Raw genomic sequence first — 22608 nt, forward strand, 5'->3', positions numbered from 1 at the left:
TAAACACCGTGTGGACGCTTGTGCGCCAGGCGGAACCATTTAAACCAACATGCTTCACCCACACGGGCCACATTAGCGGGCGCACCCGCGTGTGTTTTGATGCACCACACAGCTGAGCGCCCGCAGCGTCTCCGTTAAATACACTGAATGTCATTAAATGAAATTAAAGCTTTTTAACGGCGATGGAGGAGGACGAGCTTCTGGCCTTCCGTGAACACTGGAAACAGGAGCTGGAGGAAAAGACTGAGCGACCGCGCAACGTTTGTAGTGGCGTCCGTGGTCCAATAAACCAGAACCGGTCCGGATATTTCGGGGATTGTGATATAAAAGAGAGCGAGCGGGTCCGTGTGAGTGGTACCGACCCGGTGGAGAAGGAGAGACATGACCCGGGACACACACACACACGGGACGGGTCCAGGGACCAGCCCCAGTACGTGTCCATCGCGGCGGGTCTGCTGGACGGGAGGACGAGTCCCCTGATGGACAGAATACAGGAGGAGAGGAAACGGAGGAAGAGAAGAGTGAGAGAGGACGAGACACCCGCCCCGGCACTTCGGAGGACGAGACCAGCCAGCAAACTCATCGACCAGTTCATCCAGGATTTGGTAAATTAAGTTAAACTTGGTCTCTAAAATATGAAACGTGTCCCCAATCACAAGGTTGACTCGCCATTTTAATGTGTGTAGAATGAAACCAACGACATCCCTTTCTTTGATGTGGAGCTGCCCTACGAACTCGCTCTGAAGATCTTCCAGTTCCTGACCAAAGGTGATCTAGGACGATGTGCTCAGGTAAGTCAGATCATCTCCAGCCAGGTGTCCTTCATTCTGCTCTTAACTGCAGGAGAAGTGTGGACGTGTGAAGTATCAGGACATGGTGGGCACTGTGTTCTGTCCTCTGTGGTAGGTGAGTAAGTCCTGGAGAGTGTTGGCAGAGGACGAGGTCTTATGGTTCAGACTGTGCCTGAAGGAAGGGTATCATAGCGGGGCGAGTGTCTCTGACTCCCCCTGCTGGAAGAGCTCTCTCAGAGACAGCTGCACCACTGAGAAAATAGTCAAATACAACTGGAAGGTAAAGTGACAAAAACGGGTATATCAGTTCTAGCTGAACATCTCTGTGTGCTGTATTATTGAAGTTCAGACAATCAGTCCACTTAAATAAGTAGAGTTTACAGTTATAGCTACGTGTTATATTGCTGTCTGTACATTCTGTTCCCTACAGAATAGAGTTGGGTCAATCAGCCATCTCCAGTATGAGTTGGGGAAAGTGCTGTGTGATGTCAGCTCCTGTGATAGATTCATTATTGCTGGGTGAGCGTTATAACACGTCGTGAACATGCATGCAAGAAAATAATTCTCTAGAAGTACTTTAACACTGTAGTAACCATCTTCAATTGAAAACACTTTAGCAGATGAGGTCAGTGTTTGGAAGCTTAGCCCAGTGTTGAACACAATGTTTTCTTCCTAGTTATACCTCAGGTGATGTCCGACTGTGGGACACCCTCCACTGGGACTCGGGTGCTTTATACCTGAAACCTGCCCATACCATCACAGATGAGACCCCGCCCCCTCACGCCAGTGCTGTACGAGTCAGAGAGGGCGTGGCTTGTGCTGCTTATGAAAATGGTGAGTACTGTGTTTTCTACATTTTCTCTAATTTATTCACCACTCTCATCAGTCTATGAGTTTCCTTAATTGAAGTGTGCCTGAATGTGCTGCTGGTTTGGGTGTGTAGGCTGTGTGGAGGTCTGGAGCACTGAATCTGGCCTTGAAGCCATTCATCATTACCAGCACCTTCAGCGGGTCTGCGCCCTCGATCTCTGTGCTGATGGCCCGGTCTTGGCCTCTGCTTCTGGGTCAGAGGTGCGGGTGGATTGCCCAGATGACAAGGGTTACTGGAGGACACGGTGTCTCACCCAACTAGCTAAACCTGTAAGTGTCGTCTGTGAGGAGTCCGTAGTGGCACCTGCACATAAATGATCTGGAACCAGTGGGAGACGCTGTTCCTCCTGGTGCCTGAAAGGGCTTCTGGGAACTCGGCTGCATCGCTGCTTTACATGCATCTGAATTCTAAGAAACTGGATTTTTCATAAATGGTTATTCTGTAATGTCATTTAAATTTATAAATAATGACATTGCATTTTAACTGAATTAAACTTTTTGTTGTATTTTTTAAGATATATATATTTACCATTTTAAAGCTAGTAATATTTGAAGTTGAAGAGTCAGTGCACGGTTGAGTGTGTTGTCAGATGAAACGGTTTGCTCCACCAGGTTGACGGGGTGTTGGTGGTACCAGGGAAGCGTGAGCTGCCTCTGGTGTTGGCGTGGGCTGGAGACAGCGCTTATCTCCTGGACTCAAGATGGAGAGGGGAGGAGGAAGAGGAGGAAGATGAAGGAGCCAGGTTGCTGCACTCTGTGTATGGCCATCCTGTCACGTGCCTGGATGTGAGCACCTGTAGAGCTGCCCTGGGTGTCAAGAGCTGCGGTTGGGGCATGTACGATGGGGGCAATAAGGTTGGTTGGCATATACACACACACACACACACACACACACACACACACACACACACACACACACACACACAGACACACACAGACACACACACACACAGACACACACACACACACACACAGACACACACACACACACAGACACACACACACAGACACACACACAGACACACACACAGACACACACACACACACACACACACACACACACACTTGTGTAGATCCACATTTACATGTTCTAGTGTTTTAAGGACATTGGTCAAGATTTTTATTTGCTGTTGTTCAGACTTCCTACTGATATTAAATGACCAGTAGGTTCTAGGAAACATGTAGGATGTATAATTCTCTAATAGACTGGACTGTGTCCAGGAAGAAAGTGTTTAGTTTTAACTAGGGGCATATTTTGCCAGTTGGATGAGTTTAGTTCCTGGCGTTGTGTGTAAAGGAGGTTATTGATAGTACTCAGTTCAGTGGTTTAGCAGAGCTAAGGTTTTTTGGTATTACTCTTATATCTGTGTGTACGTCCATATTCCAGTAGATTTATTGTACAGTGCAGGTGTGTTATTTGTTCCCAGGATGTTATGTAATAAGCAGTTTGGTGTTCTGTGAGATTTGGCTTCTCCTTTAGGAGTTTTTACCCAATTAGCCCAAACGTGGCCTGCGACGGTCTCCTCCGAGGCTTCTGTTTGTTTTTACTTTAGCTGCAGCAACAGAAAGCTTTATTTACTGTGTCCAAGACCGAGACACGTTTGAGACCGACACCGTACTTCACCAAACCCTGTGGGCTTTCAGACGGCGTTTAAGTAATGCTGTCATCATGGCGTTTGTGTTGTTCACATTCGTGGTGTGTGTTCCTTAAAATAAACCCATTTGAGTCACCAGAGACTTTTCCACTAAGAAAAGCCCTGGTGTGTGTTTATGGAGCTTTTAAAAATACCAGCATGACTCTTGAGGGATCAGAGTCTGATCTGAGGTCTGGGTCTCGCAGGACTGAGCAGTAGGAGAAGTGGATGGCAGGGTTACTGTTCTAGTCATTAGATGATGGGTGATGGATGTGTGCAGATGGTGTCCCTCTGGATTAGACGTTCGCTTGGCCCGTCTCCTCCGCTGACTTCACCACCGTTTAAAACGCTCTCATTACTGCAACGGGCAGCGTGGGCTGCTGGACAGAATGGCACAAGTTTGAGTGACAGGGCAATTTCTCACTGTCGCGTTCTGGCTGTCTGTGAGGGGGCGGGGCTGTGAGGGGGCGGGGCTGTGAGGAGGTGGGGGCTGTACTGGATTTACTCGACAGGAATCACGTAATACCTATATTTCAAAGGACCAGAAATCGTTCATGTACATAACAGGGTTGTGGTTGGCATTATAGGCGACATTTACACGATGTCACTACCGTGCGTCTGTAAACATGGCTTTGAAAAAGACAACATTAGCAATGCAGGCAATCACAAGCTGGGTGACCTCGGGGCTCAGAACGAATGAAAGTCCGAACAAATCGTGGAGCTAACACGAGTGACAGAATCCACCGATGGACCAAGAATCAAACATGGAGAACAAACTGATGCACTTATAGTAGCAAAATAACCACCTTACCATGGACGAGCCCAGGAGTGGTGAACTAAAACAAACACGTTCAATTACAAGACAAGCACATGAGGAACACATGAGGAACACATGAGGAACACATGAACAGGGCCAGAACACTACTGAGGTTGTAGATGTGTCAAAGACCACCATAAAGACAACACACCTCTATCTTACAATTTATTAAAATGTTCATTGGAGACTCTTTAGTTCTCATACAGTCTTATGAGCAGATATGACCACAAATTACCCAGTAAACTGTGATGGAACAACAACATCACCATAGTGCCCTGAACATGTCTAACTACTGGAGGTTCAATACAGCCAGGAACAGCCTCGTATATCTTCTTCTTCTTCTTTTGGCTATTTCCCGTTTAGGGGTCCCCACAGCGGATCAAACTCCTCCATCTGGCCCTGTCCTGAGTGTCCTCCACTGACACACCAGCCACTCTCATATCCTCTACCACTGCATCCATAAACCTCCTCTTAGGTCTACCTCTCCTCCTCTTGCCTTGAAGTTCCATCCTCAAGACCCTCCTACCAATATACCAATATAACTCTGTACATGTCCAAACCGTCTCAATCTTGCTTCTCTAACTTTATCTCCAAATCATGCTACATGTGCTGATCCTCTAATAAACTCATTTCTGATCCTATCCTTCTTCGTCTCTCCAAATGAGAATCTCAACATCTTCATCTCAGACACCTCCATCTCCCTCACCTGTCTCTTTGTCAGTGCCACTGTCTCCAGTCCATACAACATAGCAGGTCTCACTACTGTCCTATAGATCTTTCCTTTCATTCTAGCCGACACCCTTCTATCACAGATCACCCCAGACACTTTATGCCGTCCACACCACCCTGCCTGCACTCTCTTCATTACCTCTCTTTCACTCCTTCATTACTCTGTACCCTCGACCCTTACATCATAGTCCAAGGAGACTCCTGCCTAACCTCGTCCGTCAGTCTGTCCATGACAATTGCGAACATGAAGGGACTCAGGGCTGATCCCTGATGTAGTCCTACCCCCACTTTAAACCCATCTGTCATTCCTACCACACATCTCACTGCTGTCACACAGTTCGCATACATATCCTGCACCACCCTCACATACTTTTCTGCTACTCCTGACTTCCTCATACAATACCACAGCTCCTGTCTCGGTACTCTATCATTAAGCTTTCTCTAAGTCAACAAACACACAATGTAACTCCTTCTGTCCTTCCCTATACTTCTCCATTAACACTCTCAAAGCAAACATAGCATCTGTGGTGCACTTAGCAGGCATGAAACCATACTGCTGCTCACAGATCTCTACCTCTCCTCTAAGCCTAGCTTCCACTACTCTTTCCCAGATTTTCAGGCTGTGACTGATCAACTTTATTCCCCTGTAATTACTACAGCTCTGAACGTCACCCTTATTCTTGAAAATCTGCACCATTATGCTTCGTCTCCACTCCTCAGGCATCTTCTGACCTTCCAAGATTCTGTTAAATAACCCAGTCGAAAACTCCACTGCTGTTTCTCCCAAACATTTCCATGCCTCCACTGGAATATCATCTGGTCCAACTGCCTTACCACACTTCATTCTCCGAATTGCAGCCCTAATTTCCTTCTTGCTCACCTGAGGCACTTCCTGATTCACAACCTCTACCTCTTCTAACCTTCTTTACCTTTCATTCTCTTGATTCATCAGTTCCTCAAAATACTCCTTTCACCTTCCCAAGACACTCTCCTCACCAGACAACACATTTCCATCTTTATCCTTTATCATCCTAACCTGCTGCACATCCTGCCCATCACGGTTTCTCTGTCTGGCCAATCTGTACAGATCATTTTCCCCTTCCTTAGTGTGCAACTTCTCATACAGTTTGCTATATGCCTTCTCTTTAGCTTCTGCCACTGCTCTCTTTGCCTTACAACACATCTCCTTGTACCTCTGTCTACTTTCTTCATCTCACTGAAAATCCCAATTCTTTTTAGCCAACCGCTTTCCTCTCAAACTCTCCTGAACTTCCTCATTCCACCACCATGACTCCATGTCTATCTTCCTCTGTCCTGAGGTCACACCAAGTACCTTCCTAGCCACATCCCTCACTGCATTTGAAGTCTCATCCCAGGTATCCAGGGACAGTACCTGACTCACCTCATCCCTGAATTTTACACCACAGTCCTCATCCTTTAACTTCCACCACCTGATCTTAGGTTCCGCTCTCACTCTCTTCCTCTTCTTCACCTCCAAAACCATCCTACATATCACCATCCTACGCTGTTTAGCTACACTCTCCACTGGTAACACCTTGCAATCACTAACTTCTTTCAGGTTTTGTATCCTACAGAGGATATAGTCGACCTGTGTGCATCTTCCCCCACTATTATATGTTGCCCTGTGCTCTTCCTTTTTCTTAAAGTAAGTGTTAACTACAGCCATCTTTATCCTTTTAGCAAAATCTACCACCATTCGTCCTTCCATATTCCTTACATTAACACCATATCTACCCAACACCTCCTCATCACCACTGTTCCCTCCACCAACATGTCCATTTAAATCTGCTCCAACAACCACTCTCTCTTCTTTAGGAACCTGCAAAACAACTTCATCTAACTCTCTCCAGAATTCTTCTTTCTCCTCCACATCACAACCTACCTGAGGAGCATAAGCACTGATGACATTCATCATCACCCCGTCAATCTCTAACTTTACACAGATCACCCTGTCACTTACTCTCTTTACCTCCACTACACTCTTACTAAACTCATCCTTCAGGATTACCCCTACTCCATTTCTCTTCCTGTCTACACCATGATAGAAGAGTTTGAAGCCACCACCAATGCTCCTGGTCTTGCTCCCCTTCCACTTGGTCTCCTGTACACACAGTATATCTATCTTCCTCCTCTCCATCGCATCAGCTAGCTCTCTCCCTTTACCTGTCATAGAACCCACATTCAACGTACCAACTCTAACAACTTCCTGTTCTGCCTCCTCTCCTTCATCTTCAGAACCCTCTTCCCCCCTCTCCTCCTCCTCCTCCTTGTCCCAACAGTAGTCCAATTTCCACTAATGCCCTATTGGACAACAGCACCAGTGGCGGTCGTTGTTAACCCGGGCCTCGACCGATCCGGTATGGAATTTCTATTTTTGATCCGCATCATTTCATTTGGTGCAGTTTTTACGCCGGATGCCCTTCCTGACGCAACCCTCCCTATTTATCCGGGCTTGGGACCGGCACTAAAATACACTGGTGTGTGCACCCTAGTGGCTAGGTTAGGAACAGCCTCGTAAAAGAAGGTACTAATCTGATGCAGTCAAGCACTAAATCATGATGGTTGTATGTAAGATTATGGTCAGCTGAAATGGAGCGTCTCCATATAAGACGACCTGCGGCTGGTTCAGCCAATATTTAAACACCAATTACGCTTGATTTCCTGGTACTTCATACATGTTGAAACTTGTAATTACAGATGCATAAAAAATTAAAAGCATAAATATATAACAAAAATGTTAGTTGGTTAAAGGCTGGTTGAAGTCAACAGTCCAGACCACACAGCTGTGGTCTGTGTACAAGAGGGTCGTGTATCTCTACACGACCCTCTTGTTGTCAAAGCCCCGCTGTACCCAAATTAGACTCGACTGCGTCTCATGTCGCTGGATGCACCCAAACTTCATTGCACGGTGTTGTAGCACATTTAAATTATCTTCAGCCCGTGCGCTAACCTTTCTGCTCCACACATCACTCCGCTTTGCGAATTCATGATTAGTGCCCGTTTCTGCTCGCGTGCGTGCGTGCGTGCGTGCGTGCGTGCGTGCGTGCGTGCGTCTGTCATGCTCGCTTTGTGTCGACGCCGGGCTCATACTGCGAGGGGGAAGTCAGAGTTGCCAGCACACACACTGCTAATTCTGAGGTGTTTCTGTGTTCTGTAACGAGCAGGCATACGCCTCATTAAAACTTGTTAAGGAGAGGAAGAGGCGTCCAGAGTTCACGCCGCTGTGAGGAAGGAGAGTAGGAACACTTCACTTCCTGTGAGACACTGCGACTCTGCACAGCCTAGCGCACCTTTGGTAATGCGCAATGATATGGGGTTCAGCAGTTGGGGTAGGTGAGGGTAAGTTGTTGGGGTAGGTGAGGGTAAGTTGTTGGGGTAGGTGAGGGTAAGTTCAGAGGTTGAGGTAGGTGAGGGTGAGTTGTTGGGGTAAGTGAGGGTGAGTTCAGAGGTTGGGGTAGGTGAGGGTGAGTTCAGCAGTTGGGGTAGGTGAGGGTAAGTTGTTGGGGTAGGTGAGGGTGAGTTCAGAGGTTGGGGTAGGTGAGGGTAAGTTGTTGGGGTAGGTGAGGGTGAGTTCAGAGGTTGGGGTAGGTGAGGGTAAGTTGTTGGGGTAAGTGAGGGTGAGTTCAGAGGTTGGGGTAGGTGAGGGTAAGTTCAGCGGTTGGGGTAGGTGAGGGTAAGTTGTTGGGGTAGATGAGGGTAAGTTGTTGGGGTAGGTGAGGGTGAGTTCAGAGGTTGGGGTAGGTGAGGGTAAGTTGTTGGGGTAGGTGAGGGTAAGTTCAGCGGTTGGGGTAGGTGAGGGTAAGTTGTTGGGGTAAGTGAGGGTGAGTTCAGAGGTTGGGGTAGGTGAGGGTAAGTTGTTGGGGTAGGTGAGGGTAAGTTCAGAGGTTGGGGTAGGTGAGGGTAAGTTGTTGGGGTAGGTGAGGGTGAGTTCAGAGGTTGGGGTAAGTGAGGGTAAGTTGTTGGGGTAGGTGAGGGTGAGTTCAGAGGTTGGAGTAGGTGAGGGTGAGTTCAGAGGTTGGAGTAGGTGAGGGTAAGTTCAGCGGTTGGGGTAGGTGAGGGTAAGTTGTTGGGGTAAGTGAGGGTGAGTTCAGAGGTTGGGGTAGGTGAGGGTAAGTTGTTGGGGTAAGTGAGGGTGAGTTCAGAGGTTGGGGTAGGTGAGGGTAAGTTCAGCGGTTGGGGTAGGTGAGGGTAAGTTGTTGGGGTAGATGAGGGTAAGTTGTTGGGGTAGGTGAGGGTGAGTTCAGAGGTTGGGGTAGGTGAGGGTAAGTTGTTGGGGTAGGTGAGGGTAAGTTCAGCGGTTGGGGTAGGTGAGGGTAAGTTGTTGGGGTAAGTGAGGGTGAGTTCAGAGGTTGGGGTAGGTGAGGGTAAGTTGTTGGGGTAGGTGAGGGTAAGTTCAGAGGTTGGGGTAGGTGAGGGTAAGTTGTTGGGGTAGGTGAGGGTGAGTTCAGAGGTTGGGGTAAGTGAGGGTAAGTTGTTGGGGTAAGTGAGGGTGAGTTCAGAGGTTGGGGTAAGTGAGGGTAAGTTGTTGGGGTAAGTGAGGGTGAGTTCAGCGGTTGGGGTAGATGAGGGTAAGTTGTTGGGGTAAGTGAGGGTGAGTTCAGAGGTTGGGGTAGGTGAGGGTGAGTTCAGAGGTTGGGGTAGATGAGGGTAAGTTGTTGGGGTAAGTGAGGGTGAGTTCAGAGGTTGGGGTAAGTGAGGGTAAGTTGTTGGGGTAAGTGAGGGTGAGTTCAGCGGTTGGGGTAGATGAGGGTAAGTTGTTGGGGTAAGTGAGGGTGAGTTCAGAGGTTGGGGTAGGTGAGGGTGAGTTGTTGGGGTAAGTGAGGGTGAGTTCAGAGGTTGGGGTAAGTGAGGGTAAGTTGTTGGGGTAGGTGAGGGTGAGTTCAGAGGTTGGGGTAGGTGAGGGTGAGTTCAGAGGTTGGAGTAGGTGAGGGTGAGTTCAGAGGTTGTGGTAGGTGAGGGTGAGTTCAGAGGTTGTGGTAGGTGAGGGTGAGTTCAGAGGTTGGGGTAGGTGAGGGTGAGTTCAGAGGTTGTGGTAGGTGAGGGTGAGTTCAGAGGTTGGGGTAGGTGAGGGTGAGTTCAGAGGTTGGGGTAGGTGAGGGTGAGTTGTTGGGGTAAGTGAGGGTAAGTTCAGAGGTTGGGGTAGGTGAGGGTGAGTTCAGAGGTTGGGGTAGGTGAGGGTAAGTTCAGAGGTTGTGGTAGGTGAGGGTGAGTTCAGAGGTTGTGGTAGGTGAGGGTGAGTTCAGAGGTTGGGGTAAGTGAGGGTAAGTTGTTGGGGTAGGTGAGGGTGAGTTCAGAGGTTGGAGTAGGTGAGGGTAAGTTCAGAGGTTGGAGTAGGTGAGGGTGAGTTCAGAGGTTGTGGTAGGTGAGGGTGAGTTCAGAGGTTGTGGTAGGTGAGGGTGAGTTGTTGGGGTAAGTGAGGGTAAGTTCAGAGGTTGGAGTAGGTGAGGGTAAGTTCAGAGGTTGGGGTAGGTGAGGGCGTGTGCTTGTTCATTTACTGGGATGAAGTAATCCTTTTAGGGATTAGTTTTAGTTTGCATTGTCCTTTCTCCCCTGTCTGCTAGCAGATGTTCTTATCAGGAGTGTGTGTGTGTGTTGCGTGTGTGTGTGTTGCGTGTGTGTGTGTGCGTGCGTGTGTGTGGACCACACGTGTGCGCGCGTGCTCATGATGGCACACCCAGAGGTGCCACTCTCACATTTAGCAGACAGTCTGTCTGGTGAAAACGTGGCGGTGCATTGCACCTTTAGGTGCTGAAATGGAGAAATCTAGAGCAGTGCCTCCTGGGATTTGGGCTGAATCTCATTACTAGCTCCCTCTTCATCCTCCCTCCTCGTCCTCCTCAGTGCCCACAAACCCGCAAGTTCCACATGATGTAAAAGATGAAAAACACAGTGACCCATGAGCTTAATATACATTTAATGTAATGTCTCCATTGAATGAATTACAATAGCACATAAAAAATAAATAAAGCTTTTATATCACATTAATACAAAGCTTAATGAAAGCTGTAAACATGGTTTATACCTTATTATATGAATAATTGAGACTGCTTATTATTTCTGTATGTAACTGCCAAACAAAGAGCTGGATAGTGTGCTATTTTAATTATTTTAGACCTAAACATAGCCACTATATCCATCCATTATTTTGTCCACTAAATGCCCTGTATTTTGTTGGATTGTCTGAAGTGTTGTGTTGGCATCCAGGATACTGCACTGAAGTGCCCTGTAGAACATTTTCTGTCATTCCTCCACAGCATTTGCTGCGTGTGGAGTACCTCAGGGCTCTGTCTTGGGCCCTATCTGGTTCTCCATATGAACCTTCCCACTAGGGACCGTATTCCAAAGGTGCAAAATATCATATCACTGTTGTATAAGTCATACATATTATGTCTTTCATGTAATGCTTTTCATATGCTGCGAGAAAGTGACTCTGAAGCTCATCTCTGATTGTACAAGAGATGTAAAGTGCGGGATGTCAAAACATTCTCTCCAATTTAACCAGAGACAAGACAGATGTAATATTTAGTAATCCTGATTCTGTCAGAGATTTGGGACCACTGTCGTCTAATGTACTGAGCCATAAACAAAATCTCAATGTTAATTTGGATTCCACTCTTGAAAAACAAGTACAGTTATGAGAGGTAATTTCTTTCAATGTTGCAAAATTCACAAATCCTGTCTTTTAGGGACATAGAAACTGTCATTCATGCTATCGTCTCCTCTCGCCTTGAATAGTGCAATTCATCCTCTGTAGGAATATCCCCACTAAACTTGTCAATCCTGCGGTTGGTCCAGACCGCAGCTGTGAGGCTCCTGACAAACACACGCTGGAGGCAGAGCACTTCTCCACGTATCCTTCCACCGGCTGCCAATTAGTGCTGCCATATTACCAAAATCAGGACTTTGATATGACACCTGCATAAATATCTCGATTCTGGTACCACAGCAAAAACCTAAAACGTGAAAAAGTGATGGAGTATTAGATGACTAAACTTGACATTTAATATTCTATTTTATTTTATTTTTTACATTAAATAAAAAAAATGAACATCTCAGTCTATGACATAGCCTGTAGGTGCTCTGATCATGTGATGTGTTTACGATTAAATGAGGTGGAGAGGGGAACATCAAAATAAATAAATGTAAGTATATTTAGCTATATCTACTGAGCTACTAAACACGTTTGAACAAAAACGTGAGCTTAATAGAGCCAGACGTGCAGGTACTTTCATTTCTGTTTATTTTCTATACAGAGTAAAACTGTAGTTAATGTGTTTGACAATGAATTAGTACATTTATAACAATAATTGGATTATTGTAAATAATTAGATCAAGATCACCGTACTAATGGTACAGCACAGTAAGATTTTACTTGGGAATCAGTAATCTGATGTTGCCTACATCCTTGAATTTGTGATTTCTTCAATAGTTTTTATATGCAACCAGATACCACTTATTAAACAGCATTTAGTAAGACTCAGTACACATTCACCTGTCTTCTGTCTGCCTATAATCTTAGTAATATAAATGACTGTTGATATGAATGTACATGACTGCAATTCTCAGTGCTGTATGAAGAGCTTCTGTACAGACTTTAGTCAAAATGACTTTTAGAGAAAGTGTGTTGGAAGGTGTGGGCGGAGTCATCGGTATCCACGTGCCTGTGTGGGTTCTGTGTACGAGTCTGCATGTGTCTCGCTGAGATGTTTCGCCCAGTGGGACGTAATGGCTCTGTTGGTCTCACAGGTTTCAGGCGTCTTATGGAGATGGTTTTACCGCCCTGATAGCCATGGATGGTTGATTGGAGCCTCATGTATTTGCAGACGACGTGTGCCTGTTCCGGACACGGACACACACATACACACACACACACACACACACACACACACACACATATGTGCCTGCTCCGGGGACACACACACACACACACACACACACACATATGTGCCTGCTCCGGACACACACACACACACACACACACACACACACATATATGCGCCTGCTCCGGACACACACATACACACACAAACAAACACACACATATGTGCCTGCTCCGGACACACACACACACACACACACACACACACACACATATGTGCCTGCTCCGGACACACACACACACACACACACATATGTGCCTGCTCCGGACACACACACACACACACACACACACACACACACACATGTGCCTGCTCCGGATACTCACACACACACACATACAGCCACTGTGCATCGATGCAGCTCGTAGGAAATACGGCTGTTATGTAAATCAATCATTTTTAAAGTACTAATAAGAAGGGATATTGAACAGTTTCAAATGACAGGGTAGCGTGATACATTTCTAGTATTGATACTCCATGCATCACTATGACTAGCAAGATGCAGAATGGAATTGATGGTTTTTCTGTACGTTAGTAAAACTCTACATGATCAGGCAGTGCTGCGCTGTGGTTGTAACCTGCTGCCTTTTATATACCCTACACAAATAAACGTATTGTGTTTGTGAGACGAACAGAATAAGCCTGTTTCTCTTTTCTTTTCCCTCACAAGGACAGAATCCAGTGGGCTGTAATTTCTGCCTCCTGTCTGAGGGTTTTGGCTGGAGGGCAGATCACCATTAGGAGTGTCTGGCGTGTGTGTGTGCCACTAAACAGCTGGCACCTCTCAGCCCTTACATCACGCCCTCTCTCCCTGCTCCATTGTTTGATTTCTTTATCTGCTGGTTCAGTCATTCATGTCCAATTTGTCTCCTCTCTTCTCTTTTCCTTCGCAAAGTGTTTTACCAATTACTTAAGCAGCCGTTGACGATTGGTGTGCCGAGCACTGAGTCTGACAGCAGCATGTTTATTCAATTAAATGGACCATGTTTCCCTTTTAGAATGAAAACGTCTTTCTTCCACTTTCGTTCTTTTTTGCCAGCTAGCCGGCCAGCGTCGGTCAGCTTGTTGTCATGTCGCTCACGTGCGGTGTAAGCGCACACGTCGTGTATCGTGCTGTGTAGGGCTGGTGGTCTGTCAGCGTGTGTCTCAGACGTGCAGGCTGGACAGTATCACGGTGAAATGTAGTGATATCACCTGTAATTTGTAACCAGCAGAAATATGATTACGTTGTATGTACCTTTGTCTGGTTAAAGTCCTTTTTAAATGACAAATGCAGTAAAGACTTTCTTCTCTCTCATATACTTTTACTCAGGCACTGGGACACTATTTAATGTTGGTGTTACTACCCAGAACTACACAACTGAGAGCCAGACGTGTGTGATCCACATTCCTGCACTTGTGTTGTGTCTAGCTACAGGTCTACGGCTGTGAAAATGATGTCACTACTGCATGCACTGCTGGAGGAGTGGGCGGGGTCAGGTGTGGGGGCGGAGTCTGCCCCAACACACTTTAGCGGGCATGGTTTGTCTGAGCACCTTGAGTAGTAGTGGGTGGGGTTTATACAAGATTGATTAGTAGTAGTGGGCGGAGTTTGAGCTTTATTGGTGGTAGAGGGCGAGTTTGAAAGGGAACAGGTTTGACCGAGCTCTTTGGCTAGCTGTCCAAATGTCAAATGGATTTTATTTATTTATTTATTTATTTTTACTAGTTTGAAAGTTTGTAAGTCATTGGGTTACAAATCTGGAATGTTTGAGTTTGGAGTTCAGGTCTCTGTTGAGAAAGACACGTCACCTGTCAGCGCTGGACACTAGTGTGGGGCCACGAGTGTGGGGACACGAGTGTGGGGACACGGCAGCAGGTGCTGGACCTGGACGTCTGCCACTGGCTGTGTGTCTCCTCCTCCACACCTTCTTCTCTCTCGTTCTACCGTTCTCTTTCTCTCTTCCTTTTCTCCCTCAAACCTCAACCCTCTTGCATTCTGTCTTTGCCAGTCTTTCTCTTTCCCTGTGTGTGTGTGTGTGTGTGCTGTGTGAGAGAGAGAGAGAGAGAGAGAGGGAGAGAGAGAGAGATAGAGAGACAGATATCTTACAGTGTCCCCCCCTCTCCTCAGATTCAGGTGTACAGCCTTGAGACGCGGCAGTGTGAACTGGGGTTGGGGAACTCCCCGGGAGACTTCACCTGCGTCAACCTGAGAGACGCCCCTCCACACCTTCTGGTGTGTGGCAACAAAGACAGACGGTAAAACACACACACACGCACACACACACGCACGCATACACACACGCACACACACACACACACCACTCACACACACACACGCATACACACGCACACACACGCACGCATACACACGCACGTACACACACACACGCATACACACGCACACACACACACACCACTCACACACACACGCACGTACACACACACACACACACACACACACACACGCACACACACACACACACGCATACACACACGCACACGCACCACTCACACACACACACACGCATACACACACACGCATACACACACACACACACAAAAATACGCACTCAGTCTCACATGCAACGGACACACTTCTGTCACCTGTGTCTTAATACATTCAGTACATTTATTTTTAAAGTTTTTATTATATATTATCTATATTGGCACCCTTAATCCGATAAGGGAAGGTTGACCTATTGTGTTTCTTATTTCACAGTTTAGTATTCTCTAGTGCTGACGTGTAGTTTGATATGAAGCTGTCTTAAACAAAAGGTCATGGTTTTATAGAAGGCATCTAGTACATCAGATTATAATCTATTATTATTATTCTTATTTAAATTGCAAATTAATAAAGGATTATCTTATCTTAAATAATATAAGTTATAGTTTGTTTGGCTCCCCAAGGCTCTTGTTTTTGCCTTGCAAAAATCTTTCAGCAAGATTACTTCAAACAAATCACAATGATGTGACCATCTTACAGTGAAAACCCTCATCTGTCCACACAACTGAGTCTGTGTGCGAACACTTGGTCCAGGAAGAACAACAAATAAAACTCTCAGGTCAAAAGAAGAAACTTTTACAGAGGACCACTTTGCTAAGTAAACACAGAATTAGCACTAGCATTAGTCATTTTCATGGTTGGCCTTTTAAATGTACTGTGTGAATATATATACACATTTACTTTATTTTAAAGGGCTTTTGTCTGTTCATGACCCTCGAGAGCTTCCATTCTGTCCATCTCTATTTGGTCTTTGCAAATCATTCGGTAGGAAAAAGGCTTTAAAAGGCACAGCTACTGATCATGGTGAAGACAGAGTGTAGTGAAGCCCTCCAGTGAAGAAGAAGGTGTTATTATCCGCGACTCGTCACCTGGGGTATTGATTCAGTAGCCAAAAGAGACAGGAGGGGGAGAGACAGGAGAGGGAGAGACAGGAGGGGGAGAGACAGGAGGGGGAGAGACAGGAGGGGGAGAGACAGGAGGGGGAGAGACAGGAGGGGGAGAGACAGGAGAGGGAGAGACAGGAGAGGGAGAGACAGGAGGGGGAGAGACAGGAGGGGGAGAGACAGGAGGGGGAGAGACAGGAGGGGGAGAGACAGGAGAGGGAGAGACAGGAGAGGGAGAGACAGGAGGGGGAGAGACAGGAGAGGGAGAGACAGGAGGGGGAGAGACAGGAGAGGGAGAGACAGGAGGGGGAGAGACAGGAGGGGGAGAGACAGGAGGAGGAGAGACAGGAGGGGGAGAGACAGGAGAGGGAGAGACAGGAGAGGGAGAGACAGGAGGGGGAGAGACAGGAGGGGGAGAGACAGGAGAGGGAGAGACAGGAGAGGGAGAGACAGGAGGGGGAGAGACAGGAGAGGGAGAGACAGGAGGGGGAGAGACAGGAGGAGGAGAGACAGGAGGGGGAGAGACAGGAGAGGGAGAGACAGGAGAGGGAGAGACAGGAGGAGGAGAGACAGGAGAGGGAGAGACAGGAGAGGGAGAGACAGGAGGGGGAGAGACAGGAGGGGGAGAGACAGGAGGGGGAGAGACAGGAGAGGGAGAGACAGGAGGGGGAGAGACAGGAGAGGGAGAGACAGGAGGGGGAGAGACAGGAGGGGGAGAGACAGAGGGAGAGACAGGAGAGGGAGAGACAGGAGGGGGAGAGACAGGAGGGGGAGAGACAGGAGGGGGAGAGACAGGAGAGGGAGAGACAGGAGGGGGAGAGACAGGAGGGGGAGAGACAGGAGAGGGAGAGACAGGAGGGGGAGAGACAGGAGGGGGAGAGACAGGAGAGGGAGAGACAGGAGAGGGAGAGACAGGAGGGGGAGAGACAGGAGAGGGAGAGACAGGAGGGGGAGAGACAGGAGGGGGAGAGACAGGAGAGGGAGAGACAGGAGAGGGAGAGACAGGAGAGGGAGAGACAGGAGGGGGAGAGACAGGAGAGGGAGAGACAGGAGGGGGAGAGACAGGAGAGGGAGAGACAGGAGGGGGAGAGACAGGAGGGGGAGAGACAGGAGAGGGAGAGACAGGAGGGGGAGAGACAGGAGAGGGAGAGACAGGAGGGGGAGAGACAGGAGGGGGAGAGACAGGAGGGGGAGAGACAGGAGAGGGAGAGACAGGAGGGGGAGAGACAGGAGGGGGAGAGACAGGAGAGGCTGTTCATGGGTCCTGCGTCCAACACAGGGTGCTTCACACATCTGCAGCCCGCCTATCAGAGTAAGTGTTACTCTGCCAAATAGAGAGCCTTTCAGTCACACTTGTGGCTGACAGTGGGAGCAATATTTGGCAAGTGAGGAAATGCATTGGCGGGTCTTTGTAGATTAACTCCTGCTGGGATTCACTCGGGCACTAAGTAGACAGCCAAGAGTGAGGGCCTCGTGTCGCAGGCCCAGCTGTGGCCTCTTTTTAAGCACCGCCCCCCCCCCCCCCTCAACCCATCTGTGCTGGTGGGGGGGGGGGTTCTTACCTTTGTCTGTCTCTGTGATAGAGTGGCTAAACAAAACGCTCCTCTTGAACGCCAGAGTGGTGTAGGCGGTCTGGACTCGTCTGAATCTTCTCTGGGCGAATCCCCAAAGCCACGGGGCGAAAAAGAACCAGCATAGAGTGAGTGGCCATTAGAGTGGCCAAAGGCCAGACCCCCCCCCCCCCCCCCCCCCCCCCCCCCCCCCCATTAATCAGAGACACAGGACCAGAGCGAGAGAGAACGGGCTGATAAGAGAAGGTTTAACCAGCCTCAAATTAGACCAGAAAGGAAGTCTGTGTGTTCAGTGGAGAGAGAGTTTTCGAAAGACAGACTGAGGGAAACGGAGGAATGGAGGCACCGTCACTGTCTAGCAGGACGCATGTAGATGTGTGTGAACATCATCACTGAACCCCTGATCCCTGTATGGAGTTGTTAGTGTGTTGTGTTATTTTTGGTCTGAGTCATTGGCACAGGGACTTTTGGAAAACCATATTTCTGATTAATTGAAAGAAACGTGTTCCTCGACAGCCCGTGGATATCATCTCACGTTCCAACAGGAGATTAATGATACTTAGAAGCTGCCAGTAACCGTGTTCCACGCCTTCGCAAGAGAGAGTCTCCGCAAACGAAACACGGTCCCAGAAACCCACGTCCACACGTTGTCTGGAATCTGCTTACCTACGCCTGACTACCTTGGTATCTTTAAAAATCAAATGAAGCCCTTTCCTGTCTAAACACAATTAGATTTTGGTGATTAGGACAGCGACTACATGCGGTCATCTCTTGGCCGCCTTCAGTACTATTAAGAAACGGCAGCACAGATGGTTTCAAAATCCTTTGTGTCTTTTTTTTGGCCACTTATTATGTTTTCTTGGGACTCGGTGCCAGTGTTTGATAATCACAAAGCCATACATCACTCGCTGCAGGCCGGGGAAGGCTGGCGTATTTGTTGCTAAGAAGGTTGGACATGAACCAAGCTGGAAATCCGATTATAGTGGAAAAAGAAAATGTACATTTGACATCAATTCTTCTCTAATATTCATTCATGATTTTGTTTTCCTTTTCTCAGGGTCAGAGTGTTTGACCTGCGCTCTGGTTCCTCAGTGGTCTCCCTGTACGCCCATCACCTGGGCGTGACCACCGTGCAGGCAGATGATTGGAAGATTGTTAGTGGCGGTGGCGAGGGATTGGTCAGTGTGTGGGAGATGAGGATGGGGGCCAAGCTCTGGGAAATGCACAACAGGTGAGAGCAACGTGAACTCACGTGGACTTACTGGAAACCCAAGAACTGAATCAAGAACTGAATCATGAACTGAATCAAGGCAGCAGTTAGGGCTTCGTTTCCCCGTCACAACGTTCAAACTGAGACAGAGTGACAGCTCAGAAACACATAAATAACCCAGAGCAGTTAGCGCTCGGCGTCGGGCTGTTTTGTGACAGACAAGGGCAGCAGCTCATGGCATCCTGCAGTGTGGGGGAGGCCATGTGTTAGACCTTCAGGGGTCCCTCAAGGCAAATGGCACATGTTGGGGCTTGGCGTGGGCTCTGACAGCAGGGGGCAGCAGGGGGAGAAATGAGGACGTTAGTTTGACAAAGTAAGGCTGGTTACTCCAACACACCTCACGCAGCACCTCACGCAGCACCTCACCCAGTACCTCACCCAGCACCTCACCCAGCACCTCACCCAGCACCTCACTCATTACCTCACCCAGCACCTCACCCAGTACCTCACCCAGCACCTCACCCAGCACCTCACCCAGCACCTCACCCAGTACCTCACCCAGTACCTCACCCAGTACCTCACCCAGTACCTCACTCATTACCTCACCCAGCACCTCACCCAGCACCTCACCCAGCACCTCACCCAGCACCTCACCCAGCACCTCACCCAGCACCTCACTCATTACCTCACCCAGCACCTCACCCAGCACCTCACCCAGTACCTCACGCAGCACCTCACCCAGCACCTCACTCATTACCTCACCCAGCACCTCACTCATTACCTCACCCAGTACCTCACTCATTACCTCACCCAGCACCTCACCCAGCACCTCACCCAGTACCTCACTCATTACCTCACCCAGCACCCAGTACCTCACCCAGTACCTCACCCATTACCTCACCCAGCACCTCACCCAGCACCTCACCCAGCACCTCACCCAGTACCTCACCCAGTACCTCACGCAGCACCTCACGCAGCACCTCACTCATTACCTCACTCATTACCTCACCCAGCACCTCACCCAGCACCTCACCCAGTACCTCACGCAGCACCTCACGCAGCACCTCACTCATTACCTCACTCATTACCTCACCCAGCACCTCACCCAGCACCTCACCCAGCACCTCACCCAGCACCTCACCCAGTACCTCACCCAGTACCTCACTCATACCCAGTGTTGGGAACGTTACTTTAAAAAGGTAATTAGTTATAGTTACTCACTACTTCTTCAAAAAAGTAACTGAGTTAGTAACTGAATTACTCTATAATAAAAGTAACTCGTTACCAGGGAAAGTAACTATTTGCGTTACAGTTAAAAATTATATGCCAATTAATTAAGTTTTTTTTTTAAGCAGTTTTCACAGTCAGTTGAAATGAGTAGATCAGAAAGTTGTTTGCACTGGTCTGTGGATGTGCAATAAATATCAAAAGTTTATTTATTGCACATCCACAGACCAGTGCAGGATAAAATCCTTTAAAATCCCAAATCTTTGTTAAAAAAAAAACAAAAGTAAACAGTTACACTATATAAAGTGCATTTACATCTATGAAATTAAATTATCTCAACCTGAGACAACTGGTTTGTTCACAAGAGAAGTAAACTTAACAATAAAACCTCTATTCTTAATTAAATAAATCAAATACCCAGTCTGGTAGACATTCAGGAACTTCAAGTATTTTCTTAAATAATGTTTATATCGCCTTGAAAATGCTAAATTTTCTTCGGCTTGCACCTGACGCCATTTCGGCCTCTTCTCCGTTTTTGTCGTGTCACGTGTAAAAACACTGGCTCTGATTGGCTACCATAGCGCTGCCTTAGCCAATCGCTTACTGACTTGTTAAGTTAAACAGGTGTTACACCGAGAACTGTGACCTATCGAGATCTGTTACTCCTCACTAGCCTGGGCAGCGGTCCGCTCGCATTAGTATATCAATATATAGTAACGCACCGCTTTTAATGACCGGTAACGTAAACGGCGTTGTAACGACAGGAAAAGTAACTAATTATATTATCCCGTTACTGACAAAATGACGACGTTACCTAACGCCGTTATTTTTAATGGCGTTATTCGCAACACTGCTCATACCTCACTCAGCACCTCACTCAGCACCTCACGCAGCACCTCACTCATTACCTCACTCATTACCTCACCCAGTACCTCACCCAGTACCTCACCCAGTACCTCACCCAGTACCTCACGCAGCACCTCACTCAGTACCTCACTCAGTACCTCACTCAGTACCTCACGCAGCACCTCACTCAGCACCTCACTCAGTACCTCACTCAGTACCTCACGCAGCACCTCACGCAGCACCTCACTCAGCACCTCACTCAGCACCTCACTCAGCACCTCACTCAGCACCTCACTCAGCACCTCACGCACCACCTCACGCAGCACCTCACTCAGCACCTCACTCAGCACCTCACTCATTACCTCACTCATTACCTCACTCATTACCTCACTCATTACCTCACTCATTACCTCACTCATTACCTCACCCATTACCTCACTCAGCACCTCACTCATTACCTCACTCATTACCTCACTCAGCACCTCACTCAGCACCTCACTCAGCACGTCAGTGCAGAATTTGCTGGCTGTTTAGATGTGGCAGCTGCTCAGAAGACTGTGTGTGTGTGTGCGTGTGTGTGTATGCGTGCGTGTGTGTGGATGCGTGCGTGTGTGTGTGTGTGGATGCGTGTGTGTGTATGCGTGCGTGTGTGTGTGTGTGTGTCCGTGTGTGTGTATGCGTGCGTGTGTGTGTGTGGATGCGTGTGTGTGTAGGCACCCTGTCCGCTACGTGCGTTTCGATGCCAGTTCTCTGGTGACGGCCAACATCCCTGATGAGAAGAGTCCGCGTGGTGCCTGCATCACCGATGACGACCTCACTGCTCACCGCAGGTACGCCATGAGGGCGGGGCATGGGGGCGGGACCAGCAGCTGTGGCTGTAGCAGCCCAGCGGGTGATTGGCTCACCTCGTTCTGCACGCTGCCTTTAGAGGAATATTCTGCACATGCTGATGGTTCAGAGCAGCAGGCCTGCTTCTGGTTCTAACCCAGGAATGAAGACACTATTGTGTCAAGTACAGGATGTTTTTTTCCCCAGCACACCTGATTCCGTTAAGATACTTGCCAGTTGAACTTCTCCTGTCCTAGAATAAAATCTTCCCAGCGTTCAGATCCACGCAGACGCTTTGAAGCCTCCACAATACTGCGATCCTCACTCTGTTCTGCTGTTCCTCCTCCAGACACCGGGGGGCGATCTGCTCCTACGATTTCTCTGCGGACCTGGCCACCCAGGACCACGTTCTGCCCATCTGCAGATCCAGTTACTCCGAGACGAGCGGTTATAACTACAACATCGGCCTGGCCATGCCCTACGACACGCTCACCGAGCCCGCGACCTCTGGCCTCTGACCCACAGTGCATCAGGACAAGCACAAAGACACTACAACTTCCACACAATCGGTTTTACAGTATAAGAAATGCCGAACCATGCTGTGGGTCTCTGGAGCTTTTAAAACGCACATCTGGCTTCTTGTTTCATTGATATCGATTTTATTATTATTATTTTTATCCGGCTCCTCACAGAACTTGGTTTCATATAGTTGTCTGGTTTACTACTTTTAATAATCATTATCAGACATATTGTTAAAAAGGCTTCCAATCACATCTCTTTGTATTCATAATCTTTATTACTTTGTAAATGTTAGT

General features: G+C 48.1%; 1 protein-coding gene across 1 annotated transcript; it reads left to right on the forward strand.

The window, feature by feature from the left end:
- The first annotated feature begins 55 nt into the window (after nt 1-55).
- Nucleotides 56-22576, forward strand: fbxw8 (F-box and WD repeat domain containing 8). The gene is made up of 11 exons (XM_076989955.1): nt 56-605; nt 687-791; nt 907-1071; nt 1222-1310; nt 1468-1625; nt 1735-1931; nt 2274-2516; nt 14853-14980; nt 18740-18913; nt 21679-21795; nt 22143-22576. The coding sequence occupies exons 1-11, from the start codon at nt 183-185 to the stop codon at nt 22309-22311; spliced, it is 1968 nt and encodes a 655-aa protein (XP_076846070.1). The 5' UTR covers nt 56-182; the 3' UTR covers nt 22312-22576.
- The last annotated feature ends 32 nt before the right edge of the window (nt 22577-22608 follow it).

Source organism: Brachyhypopomus gauderio, unplaced genomic scaffold, assembly GCF_052324685.1.
Source record: "Brachyhypopomus gauderio isolate BG-103 unplaced genomic scaffold, BGAUD_0.2 sc71, whole genome shotgun sequence".
In the NCBI taxonomy this organism is placed as follows: domain Eukaryota; kingdom Metazoa; phylum Chordata; class Actinopteri; order Gymnotiformes; family Hypopomidae; genus Brachyhypopomus; species Brachyhypopomus gauderio.

Coding starts and splice junctions, on each gene's coding strand:
- fbxw8 (XM_076989955.1), top strand. CDS start 183: ATGGAGGAGGACGAGCTTCTGGCCTTCCGTGAACACTGGAAACAGGAG. Junction 606..686: donor ACCAGTTCATCCAGGATTTG/GTAAATTAAGTT, acceptor TAATGTGTGTAG/AATGAAACCAACGACATCCC. Junction 1,072..1,221: donor TAGTCAAATACAACTGGAAG/GTAAAGTGACAA, acceptor TGTTCCCTACAG/AATAGAGTTGGGTCAATCAG.